This window comes from Apium graveolens, chromosome 3 (assembly GCF_009905375.1).
Source record: "Apium graveolens cultivar Ventura chromosome 3, ASM990537v1, whole genome shotgun sequence".
Classification (NCBI taxonomy): domain Eukaryota; kingdom Viridiplantae; phylum Streptophyta; class Magnoliopsida; order Apiales; family Apiaceae; genus Apium; species Apium graveolens.
This window is the reverse complement of record NC_133649.1, coordinates 272,118,883-272,131,401: the sequence shown is the minus strand read 5'-3', so window position 1 is coordinate 272,131,401 and position 12,519 is coordinate 272,118,883. Positions and strand designations below refer to the sequence as shown.

General features: G+C 32.0%; 1 protein-coding gene across 1 annotated transcript; it reads left to right on the top strand.

The window, feature by feature from the left end:
• The first annotated feature begins 2,426 nt into the window (after positions 1-2,426).
• On the top strand, positions 2,427-12,292 carry LOC141713329 (asparagine synthetase [glutamine-hydrolyzing] 3). The gene is made up of 14 exons (XM_074516691.1): positions 2,427-2,651; positions 3,884-4,022; positions 4,755-4,850; positions 5,187-5,328; positions 6,143-6,238; positions 6,604-6,698; positions 7,213-7,374; positions 9,032-9,112; positions 9,190-9,411; positions 9,488-9,622; positions 11,193-11,273; positions 11,360-11,446; positions 11,555-11,662; positions 11,746-12,292. The coding sequence occupies exons 1-14, from the start codon at positions 2,572-2,574 to the stop codon at positions 11,899-11,901; spliced, it is 1,680 nt and encodes a 559-aa protein (XP_074372792.1). The 5' UTR covers positions 2,427-2,571; the 3' UTR covers positions 11,902-12,292.
• The last annotated feature ends 227 nt before the right edge of the window (positions 12,293-12,519 follow it).

Genomic DNA, 12,519 nt, shown 5'->3' with positions numbered 1-12,519 from the left:
CTTAAAACTCGTGCGTCCGGATCGCACATATTTTTTTTATATTATATATTTTTAAAAAAGGTATTTTGAATTCAATTCTTAATTTTGTTCATTTAAATTTTAAATGATTTATTTTAGCATGGTGATTACTTAATCGATTAACTATATCTCTATAAAAAATATTTAAAAAAGACAATATTACTAATTGAACAATATAATCTTATTGATAAGTTTATGTGTGTTTAAAAAAAACAATATTTATGTTTTAATTAATTATCAATAAGACTATATTGTTCAATTAGTAAAATATTATCTTTTTTAAATATTTTTTATAGAGATATAGTTAATCGATTAAGTAATCACCATGCTAAAATAAATCATTTAAAATTTAAATGAACAAAATTAAATTGAATTCAAATACCTTTTTAAAATTATATAATATTAAAAAAAATCTGTGCGATCCGTACATCGCACGGGTTTTAAGCTAGTATTAATAACGTTCATAACGTTTCTAATATATCTCACTAATCATAATAAATATTTTCTTATTTGTGTCGTGTAATTTGTATTTACTAAATGAATATAAGCAGTTAGTTACTCTGCGTGTAAAAGAAAAATATTGAAGTTAATCCATCAAATATTGTCAATATATTTATAAAAAGAAACTAAAAATTAACATATATGTATATTGCAGAGTAGGGTAATTTTTTTTAGTTTTGCTCAAATAAATTTGGAGTAATGAGATATTTTATTCTAAAGTCATTACTAATTTACAATTACCTTGCTTAATTTAAAAGGATTAGTAATGCATAATTAAACAGGTCAAGACATGTTGTCGTAATATTTAACAAAGTAGAATTTACCAAACAATTAATATAAGTTTATTTTTTAAGAAAAATGTTATTTTTTTTAATTCAACGTTTATGTTGATTTAATATCATTGTTAATGTTTTAATTCATTAACTAAAGTTGAACTCAGACGTATATTTAGCTTTTAATTCTCTATTATACAAAGTTAATTTTATAAGATGTCAGATAATTGTCAATTCATAAATTAAAATTGACATAATCTATTTAGTTTTTAACACATTGAAAAAAAACTTAAATTTAATGATCATTCTTATTTTCAGAATATAAAAGACTTTTGTTATTTTTTTCTAATATATATATCAATACTGAAATACACCATTAAAATTGAATCTTTTAATATTGGTAAAGATAAAGTCACATGTGTGTGTATGTATGTAAATTATTATTTATTATATTTTCGAGTAAATTATGTTGGTCTCGTTTATTTGTATACTATATATCTTGGTCATGTATATATCTAATTGTTATTCAGTAAATTACTCAAATAACATGTATTTATGATTACTCAAAAATTATTATCTTATAAATAAATTACAATTATTTATATATCGCAGTCGTAGTAAACTGACAATCAAACAATATTTATTTTTACTCAACGAACATCAGTCATGGGATGTGACCTAAAAATAATCATAATATCGTAAAAAATAACTACGGATATTCAGAAGTTTTTTTTTAAGAATCTGAAGATAAATTTAGTATTAATATCATCATTCAAATTATTTTGAAGTTTCTTTCATTTATGATTCTAATATGTTCTTTATATAGTACTTGATAACATTGTATACTTATTTTTCTAAATTAAATATATTCAATTTGATGAATTTTTTTCAATATTAGTGTGAACTTGTTAATCCTTTCAAATATGACTAAGATTAATTTTGTTATTTCGATAACATAACATGAATTAAATGAAATAGTACAATACATATAATTTTAACCTTTTTCAAATAATTCAAAATAAATGTCAATATTTTCCAACACTAATATTTTTTTTGTAAATTTATTATTGCTAATATTTTAAATATTTTTTTTAAAATATTGGATTCTAATATATATATATATATATATATGAGTTAGTTCAATTGAGTCCTTGTTTTTAGTGGAGTACGGAGTCCATATATTTCAGCAAGTAAATAGTATAAAATATTTTTGTAAATACGTATTATAATGTGAATCTTGTTCTACAAATATCACTATTTTAATAAATAACTTGCAAATCTCATACATTTATCAAGTGAACAATTGTAGAACATGATTTTATTAACATGATCAGTTTGAAGAACATATGCATTCACATTCACGTTGTATAATAGGTAAATATAATATAATATAGATTTTACATGAAAATCATACACACTGATAATACTCAATTTTACTAATATAATTGTATGGTGTTATGCTAGTTTAATTTAAAGCGAAAACAATTAACCCAAAAATAAACAAAAAGACCTTTAATTAATTAAAAAATAGAAAGACCGAAGCCTAGGAAAGAAAGACAGACAAAAGTGAAGTGTGAAAAAGGCAGCCGCCACAAAGCACTATATGTAACTGTAATATACTTGCACACACGTACACACAGAAACACACAGTCTCTCTCGCAGCACACAGTCTCTCTCGCTCTCTCTCTCTCTCTCTCTCTCCTTCCCTCTCTTTGGTGGGGGAAGATATAATAAAATCACAATTTACTGTGGGGAGTAAAAATCACAAGGGGCATTAACTATGTGTGGAATACTAGCAGTATTTGGCTGTGTTGATAGCTCTCAAACTAAACGCTCCAGAATCATCGAACTCTCCAGAAGGTTAAAGCATTTTATTTTATTTTTTTTATTGAATGGATGTAATATGTATTGTTGATTTTAATATGTATATTTAGAATTCAGTGTTGTATGATTAATGTATGTTGTGGATTAAGGTGTTTTTGAGAAATACGAACTTAATTGCGAGATTGAAGTGGTAATGGATCTAATGTATTATGTGAAGTTGTGATTACTCAACTGTATGATGATAACTAGATTATGAGCGGAGGAAAGGATTAAAGAGGATTGAAAAAAAATGACAAAATAGGCACAGAATTATAAAGAGTGAAATCGGAAAATTGAGTAAGGAAGGAATGAGCGATTATGGTAAGGACCAGAACTTGACAGGATCAATCAGTATTATATTTAAAGTTTTTAATGAAATGGAGGAATGAATTAAAATTACTCCCTCTGTCCCATCAGATTGTATACAGTTTTTTTCAATGTTCGACACACATTTTAAGGTGAATAAATAACATACTTCCCTAATTTATTTTTAAAATTTTCTTTTTTTGTATTAAACTTCAAATATCAAATTTTAATTCAGAAGAAAAAAAAATTTAAAATAATTTATGCAAATATGTTATAAAGGAGCGTTAAAATACGTGCCGGCTCCCTGTCCCCCAATGTATACTTTCTAGGGGGACAGAGGGAGTATTAATTTTTCTGCTCAAAAAATTGTACTGATTTCACTCTATTCCCACCTCAAGTTATCCTTTAGAACTAAACAGAGCAGGTGCCGATGAACTTTGGGGTTCCGGTGAACTTGTTCTTGGACCAAGTGCTATGTTTTGTCTGTTTGGGGGAATGGCGGGCAATGGCGTTATATTTTAGCATGACACTAAAGCTAACAGCTAAACTCTAACTATAACACTATAACCAAATACTGTAGGTTAGACCCTGAAAAATAATCGACTATACATCAATTAAAGATTTTGGTTTTCGCATAGCATTAGAACATAGTGGAACAACTAAGTATGAAATTGCAATTAGCTTTAATTTATGGTAGTATACTAAATTCAAAAAAACTTGATTCTTTAGTTACTCCAGTTTCAACTTATTGAACTGGTTGATATTAGTGACTTTAGTAGTTACTATATAGAATCGGACCCAGTCTGTAACTTATATGGATGTCATTCTGCTTTATTCTTTAGTCAGGCTCCATCTGCCATATTGATCTGATTTAACTATTAATGATGATACTATTCCTCCCTCAATCATTTCGGGAAATGTAGGTTGCGACATAGAGGTCCAGATTGGAGTGGATTGCATTGCTATGAAGATTGCTATCTTGCTCATCAGCGATTAGCTATAGTTGATCCCGCTTCTGGAGATCAGCCACTATATAATGAAGACAAGACCGTTATTGTAACGGTAAAGATTTAATAATTCTTTTGAATATTTGTCTATTCTAATATAGGATCTATTGATTGATATGCTGATATACATTATACTTTATTATTCATAAAGCTTAGTGGACTGCAATTTAATTTATGGTTTACAATCTTACATTTACAAATTGCAAGCATCACAGCATAGTTGCTTCCAAGACCTATGGGTACACTCCAATTCATTCTAAGAACTTGTTTACATATATGTAATATATTATATATGTAATTATAGTTCCTGAAGTAGAATATATTATACTGGGATGTCAAAGTAGAACCTCACAATAGGTTATTGGATAGGTTCTTATTTGTACCTAAGACACTAGACCTGGTTAGAATTTGAAAAGGAAACACATTGGAACTTAATTGTGATTTACTGATGTCCTTCTAGATATACCTATTCTGCTGATCAGTTAGATTATCCATTGTGGTTCAACTTCTCTTTTCAAATGTGTTAAAAACTTAAAATTCGCCTTCGGTGATAAAATTTCGTGAACTTCTAATTCATTTCTATAAAGAGCGTCTCAAACTCAGGCTCTATTATTACTTAGTTGTAAGTGCTAAACTAATGTTGAATATGCTTTATTAACACAACTTTAGACTACCTTCTGGACATTTGCATTTAAAGTGCCTGCAGTTTAATTGTAACTTAAATATTCCCGATATTCTTTTATTCCTAGCTTAACTACATGTTTGATCCTTGCACGTCTGCTTGTAGGTAAATGGGGAGATTTACAACCATAAAGCTCTCAGGGAAAGTTTGAAGAATCACCAATTTCGTACCGGAAGTGATTGTGAAGTGATTGCTCATCTTGTAAGTGCTTTGCAGTAGGCAGTGATTTGATTATGTAATATGCTACGATAAATTCAGTATTACAATACCAAGAAATCTCTCTCTCTCTCTCTCTCTCTATATATATATATAGAGAGAGAGAGAGAGAGAGAGAGAGAGAGAGAGAGAGGGGGAGAGAGAGGGAGGGATATATATAGAGAGAAAGAGAGAGAGAGGGAGAGAGATAGATACATATATATATATACATTTATCTGTGTCTGTGGGGGGGGGTATCTGTCACTGTTATGCACAGACAACACACACAGAGGATGGAAATTTACATAAACTTCTTAAGACTTGACTGTTGATCATTGCCAGTATGAAGAACATGGAGAAGGTTTTGTTAATATGTTGGATGGAATGTTCTCTTTTGTACTTCTCGACACCCGTGACAAAAGTTACATTGCTGCAAGGGATGCTATTGGTATCACCCCACTGTACATTGGCTGGGGTCTTGATGGTATGTATTTTGGAAGTTGATTGATTTTCTACCATTTTTCAGTCAATTCATCGAATCACTTCCCTCACTCTGAGATGTTTTTTTGGTATATTCAATTACAAAAATTTACTTAATCACCTACCTCCCAAGAAGGCTCGAACCCTCGACCTTTACACTGGCCACCAGTGGTATCCACTCAGAGATGTTTGCTTATGAAATTTGTACCATCACTGGAAAAGGCATAGCTTTTTTATGTTTTAGTATCATTATATACCTAAATTTAGTGCCGGGGCCTGGGTGTACTCTATGTCCTGTAAAAAATAATTCACAAGATAATCCTATAGGTTTTATGAGGTAATATAGGTAGTGTTTGTATTAAATCTTTGAATCTTGGCTGGCTTAAATTGCGGACCTCTTTGTTTGCAGCACTAAACTGAATCAACAATACAGATTTTAGAGTGAAACCTGGCCTATAAATTGCCATTCTTCTTTGCTCGAGTTCAAAAGTGTTACTGGATGTTGACTTATAATGAGTTGCCTAATATTATTTTTAGAAGTCAGAAAGGATATGTTAATTTGTTGATTCCTCCGTTCCTCCCGACTGATACCTGCTCTTTCACTTAGTGGAACTAGATTCTGTATAAAGACAATACATAATGTGAATACAAGTTTGATAATATTCTCTAAATTTTTGTATTCATTTACTCTTTTTTTTTTGGATTTGTGCTAGGATTCTAGCAGTTTTTTCAGTTTAATGATCTTTTACTTTTTAACAAATGCAACAAGATAATACTTTTGGAACAAAATATATTTGAAAGTTGTACCTTTTTTGCAGGGTCGGTCTGGTTTGCTTCAGAAATGAAGGCTTTGAGTGATGATTGTGAACGATTCATGTCTTTTCTTCCTGGGCATATTTATTCTAGCAAAACTGGTAAATGTGGCAGGCATTATATTGACTTTTAGTGTTGCATGTTAACAAGTCAAAGTGTTTTCTGCCTCTATGTCCACTTCCGCTCATCTGTCCCATCTCTTATTTTGGGCTAGCTGCCTTGCTGAAGGCCTCTCTATTATTATGCCATTTTAAAAAAAGTTTTAAATGTTCTTGGTCTTGGCATTTTTTAGAGTTACTAATTTGATTAGTTAAGTCCTGTGTTACAATTATGTACTGGAAAGCAATAAACCTTGAAAGTAGATTTAATGTTTTCACTTTTACCACCTTGATCACCTTTTCTATGCTCTAAACTCATTCTCTGTGTTATAATGTTTGTCTTGATCTCTCATATTTGATGTCAACAGGTGAAATAAAGAGGTGGTACAACCCACCTTGGTACTTGGAAAAAATCCCTTCAACACCTTATGATCCCCTAGTGTTACGGAGGGCTTTTGAGAAGGTTCGTTGGCTATCTTTCAATTTTTATTTTGGATGATATACCATCTGCGTTACTTTCGAGAACTTTTACAGTATGAGTATCAAACTTTTCCAGTAGCGAAGCAAATTCTGTTATAATTGTAGTTCCAAATCCAATTAAAGTTAAAAGCCATATATTAGAACTGTAATATATATGTTGAAAGATTATGATTATTGTACTCTTAATCTTAATTCCTACATGACTGGATTGTTTCATTTGTTATGTTTGTGTCTAGATGATCATTATTGCATTGCATGTTTCTATTTGGCAACTCATACAATTTCACCGCAATCTAGGTTTTTTTTCCTTTTGTGTTATTGTGACATGTTTTCATGCTATTTGTGTTGAGCAGAAGTGTGCCAGCTTTTCTTTATCACGATAGTTCTCTATATCTACAAACACTTGTACTTTAAAAAATATTCTTTGTTTAAGTATGTGAGTTTAGTGTTGTTTTTCTTTATGCATCTCATGTGGATTCCTACTTAATGTATTGCAGGCTGTGATTAAGAGACTTATGACGGATGTACCATTTGGTGTGCTTTTATCAGGTGGACTGGATTCATCACTTGTTGCTGCAGTGGCTGCACGCTATCTGGTTGACTCAGAAGCTGCTTGTCAATGGGGGTCTCAGTTACATACCTTCTGCGTTGGCTTGAAGGTGCTAATACTTGTTCAAATCGCTGCTACTAGTATTCTTAATATTTTTTTGGGTAAAACAACGGCACAAGACTACCAATTTAATAATCTCTATAAATATCTCATTTCAACGCCAACTATAATGCAATAAAGCTTTAGTAAAAGGGTCTTGAAAATTCATAAAGTGTCTTTTCTCCTTACCCCTGTGGATTAAATGTTTGTTGTGGGTGTAGTATTTTAGTCAGTTTATGGTATGTCTTCGCCCAATGTATGAGTTGTATACCCACACTTATATGTCTGGATAGTTGTAATAATAGAGCTACACACTTATTCTGAAGATAGATGTTGTAGAGTGTTTTTAATGTCTTCCTTGGGCTTTTCACCTTTACTCGAAATATCAAGTACTTGCGACAAAAGTAATGATAAGTAAGTAAACAAGAGAAGGTGGAAGTTTCAATTCTGTAAGACTACTAAAAAGTTATCACCTCGTTTGCTGAAAATCCGAACTTGCAAAGTTTACAGTTACCTGCAAATTTCAATTGTATATAGCCAAGTAGTGTGCTTACATGATTCCGTTGATGTAATCATAATTTGATGACAATGTCCCATGACATTTTATCACGAATATCAGACTTGGCATTGTAACCATCATACTAATTTTTTTTTTCTGAGTATCATATTAACTGCAACTACATTTCTGGGAGAGAATTTACTATGTTCGTGGAATTGAGGGGTTATGGTTCAGTAGATCTATATTGGTATGATGAGCGGGGCTATTGTAAAGTTACGTTCTCTGTACTGGACCTATTTTGCGCTGCGCCTCGGTAAGAACTATGCGCTAATAGTGCGCCTCGCTGCGCCTCGTGCGCCTCGGCGCGCCTTTAACAACACTGCTCTTGCCAACTTTATTTTTTTGGTAGCCACGGTGACACTGCCATCAGGTTTTCCATTATGTTTTAAATGAAAACAAAGTAGCAATTTGTCTTTGTTGTGGCTTTAACACTCCTGACATGTTCTGAACAGTGAACACGCGCATAAGTATACATAGCAATTAGACCATAGAAGTGAAATTTTGAATTAGAAGTTCACAAAAGGCCCTAGCTGCTATTGGAAACAAATTACAGCATTATTTGGTTAATTATTAACTTTTTAGAAAACCAGAGGAGAAGTACATTGGCAACTATCCCATCATTATTTTCTAATTTTGTCACACTTCACGGATACTTTTTTAACGTTGATTCTGATAGTCCTTGTTTATATTGTACTCTGTAGCGTGTCGCAAACTTTGTAGGGAACCAGAATTATTACTGTTAGTCACCTTGTACAGACCTCATTAGAAAAAAGATGAAGTTACAGACATAATTCATAATCTAGCAGGATAACTTACCTTAGTAATTGAAGGTACTCATTGTGATTGCTAGTTAAAAGAGGAATATGCAGGCGCGTGTGAGGCTGAACATGTGTATGCATGGGCGAGCACGCAAACTGCAGAGTCTAATAGATGAAGAATTGCATACTTGTTAAAATGCATTTATGCTAGTGTTTTGATCAAGCTTGTTTCATAAACTATTAACCTTATATGCTAACTCTGCTCAGTTGATTCATCTTTATACTATTTTTCAGGCAATCAAAGCTAAAATATTAATACCATCATAGTCGATTTTATTTTCATCATTCAGGGTTCTCCAGATCTGAAAGCTGCCAGAGAAGTAGCAGATTATCTTCACACACGCCACCATGAATTTCATTTTACAGTCCAGGCAAGTTTTTTCTCAAGCATGGTAAAGTCATCTGTCATGTAACCATGGTTGAATACTGATATTTTTTGCTGCACCAGGAAGGTATAGATGCACTTGAGGAGGTCATTTATCATATAGAAACATACGATGTTACCACTATCAGAGCTAGCACACCAATGTTTCTTATGTCTCGAAAGATAAAATCCTTAGGAGTAAAGATGGTTCTTTCTGGCGAAGGTTCAGATGAAATATTTGGTGGGTACTTGTACTTTCACAAGGCTCCTAACAAGGAGGAATTTCATCAGGAAACATGTCGGAAGGTATTGTAACCCTTTGATATGCATAATTAGATTCCATAAAAGTTGCATGTCTGATTGTTAGTTTGATTTTGATCAGATTAAGGCTCTGCATCTGTATGACTGCTTGAGGGCGAACAAATCAACTTCTGCTTGGGGTCTTGAGGCACGTGTACCCTTTCTAGACAAAGATTTCATTGATGTCGCAATGAGTATCGATCCTGACTGGAAAATGGTAAAGTGTACATCTCCCGGAAGTTTGTTATTCTCCTCTCTTTCGCATAGATTCTGATAAGGTTATGGTTGTTCCTGATAGGAACATTTAAAGCTGGGTTACTGTTGGGGTTTGCGTTTGGTTGTTTGAATATAAATGCATTTTTGTCTTTAGGATTGCTAACAATTCATTTTAAAGGTTTTAGTTATGTTGGCACCTTGCTGCGGCGGTATAGGCACACCTCAATATGTCTTGCTGCTTATGACTTGATTTTTTAACCAACTCATTCAGTTGCCACTAGTGCATTTTACAAATTTCTTTATCTTTCTATGCCCACCAAAATTTCATGTATCTTTTAATATACAATTTGATGTTTTCTGAAGAGGATGTATTCTATTTAATACCGACGTTCCAGTGTAATTAGGCATGAGAACCAATTCAGATTAATATTATAAAAGGGAAAGCCTTCATCAGAGAAATAGATGGAGTTAAGGCCGCATGACATGAATATGTTATTAATGGTTAAATTTTTTGGCAGAAGGATTGAAATTAAGGTTAGCACTAACATGCCCTATATCACTAAAGAAGTGTAAAAAGAGCTTGAATATGCGAAACCTGAAACAGACTGGTAAACACATCACCGAACACCTACTTCAGTTAAGCTTTGTTTTGTTTTATTTGGTTAAATTTTCATAACAGGCTTGTTCAGTGAAAGATATGCTTATGCCTGCTTATTATAAGCTAGCTTGATGGAAATGCTTACTGTGATGCTTATCTATACTATATTATAATAGCCGGAATAGAGATAATTTGGTTCAACGGTTTGGTTCAACGATAATTCCCTAATTTTGATTATTACAAAAATAGATAAATAGTGTTATATATATAATAAACTACTAAATTATTAAACTACTACTAAATATAGTATACTTATCCTCTAAACTACGAATACAACTTATCCTATTATTAAAAGATATTAATAATAGTGTTACATATCTACTAGACTACTAGAAATAGTCTATTTATTCTACTGAATTACGACCACATGTTATTTTATTATTTTTATTATAAATTTATAATCATTATATATTTATATAAATATTTTAAAAATATAATATAACTTGATAAATAAAAATTTAAAATAATAATGGAAACCCGTGCATCACACGGGATTTATGCTAGTAAAATTCTAAACATTGAAAGCTGGTTAAACATTATTAAAGTAATGTGAACTTGTCATTTTAATTTGTTGGTGTTTTTTATCTGTAACTCTATAAAACAAATCACAGATGTATGTCTGTGTTGGTCCGTTCTTTGTACTCTGGAATTTATGTGCCAAGTCTTTTAACGGAAGTATTTCATGTTATCATATATCTATATTACTGTTGTAATCACCATGCCACAGTTTAGTGACTGCCTCATTAAAGTATTGTGGTATAAATGTCCTTTTGAAATGGGTAAAATATTTTAACTAAATGATCCTTGCTAATTGTCCATATGTGCACCCCAAATATTCAACATATCAGTCGGGATGTTAATAAATAAATCAGCTTCATAATTTAAAATCTCCATATGTATAAAAAAATGACAGATTAGGCCTGATCTGAAAAGGATTGAGAAGTGGGTATTACGCCATGCATTTGATGATGATCAGAATCCATATTTGCCAAAGGTTTGTCTCTTTCTAGTATGTTAATAATAACTGAACTGCACACTGCTGTGATAGAGTTGCTGAGAGGTGCTGGTTTGGGTTTGTAGCACATCTTGTACAGACAGAAGGAGCAATTCAGTGATGGAGTTGGGTACAGTTGGATTGATGGCTTGAAAGATCATGCAAACCAACAGGTTTTTCACCTTATATGCTTAATTGTTGCGAACAGCTGTATGTTTATTATTCCTATTTTCTCAAATGTTCCTCAATTGCTATTCATTTAACCATGTGTATCGTTTCAGGTTACAGATGCAATGTTAATGAAGGCAAGCTACATTTACCCTGAAAACACTCCTACAACAAAAGAAGCTTATTATTATCGAACTATATTTGAGAAATTCTATCCCAAGGTGTGGTTCTGCATCGACTCATATTTTCAATGTTTGAATTTAATTCTTCTTTCATCTCACTTTCGTCCAATCCACATGAGCAGAATGCTGCTAGGTCAACAGTTCCGGGTGGTCCAAGTGTGGCATGTAGTACAGCAAAAGCACTGGAATGGGATGCGTCCTGGTCAAAGAACCCTGATCCATCTGGCCGTGCTGCTCTTGGTGTTCATGAGGCTGCTTATGAGGACAGTAAAGCTTAATGCTTAAGCGCTCCATCTATATCGCAAAGCAGTAAACTTAGCAGTCTAGCAATTGTACATTTTATTGCTGAGACTCAGTTTCGATGCAAGTTGTTGGTTGATTACATGTTAGTTTTTTTTTTCAAACTTCGAATGTTAAATGTATTCTGTGGATGTGTTCAGTTTTTTTTTCTGTACTGGTGGAGCAGTGGGGAGGACTATGCATGTAGGAATTAACTAGATAATATATGGGGGTTTTGTCCATTCATCGCCCTGTTGACATCGCCACTATAGTTAAGAGTAATGATCCCTAGTTAGGGTATTACATGTATGAAACGTTTGTCTATGAGTCCTCCATATTCACAAATTCGGTTCACATTCTTCTCTTCTATTCAACTTAGTTGACATTCTAGTTTGTCTATTAATTTTTGGCACTATTTGATGAGGAACGGAAATAAAGAATTCATTTACTTAGTATACATATGCAGGCCTTTCTTGAAAAGAGCTCTCTATAATAGAATATTTCATTCTATTAGATTTCATCAAATTTAGTGTTAACATAGAAAAATAATTATATTTAAATATAATAAAATGTTTAATAATTAAAATTTGAAAATAAATGATATTAAATTTGATTCT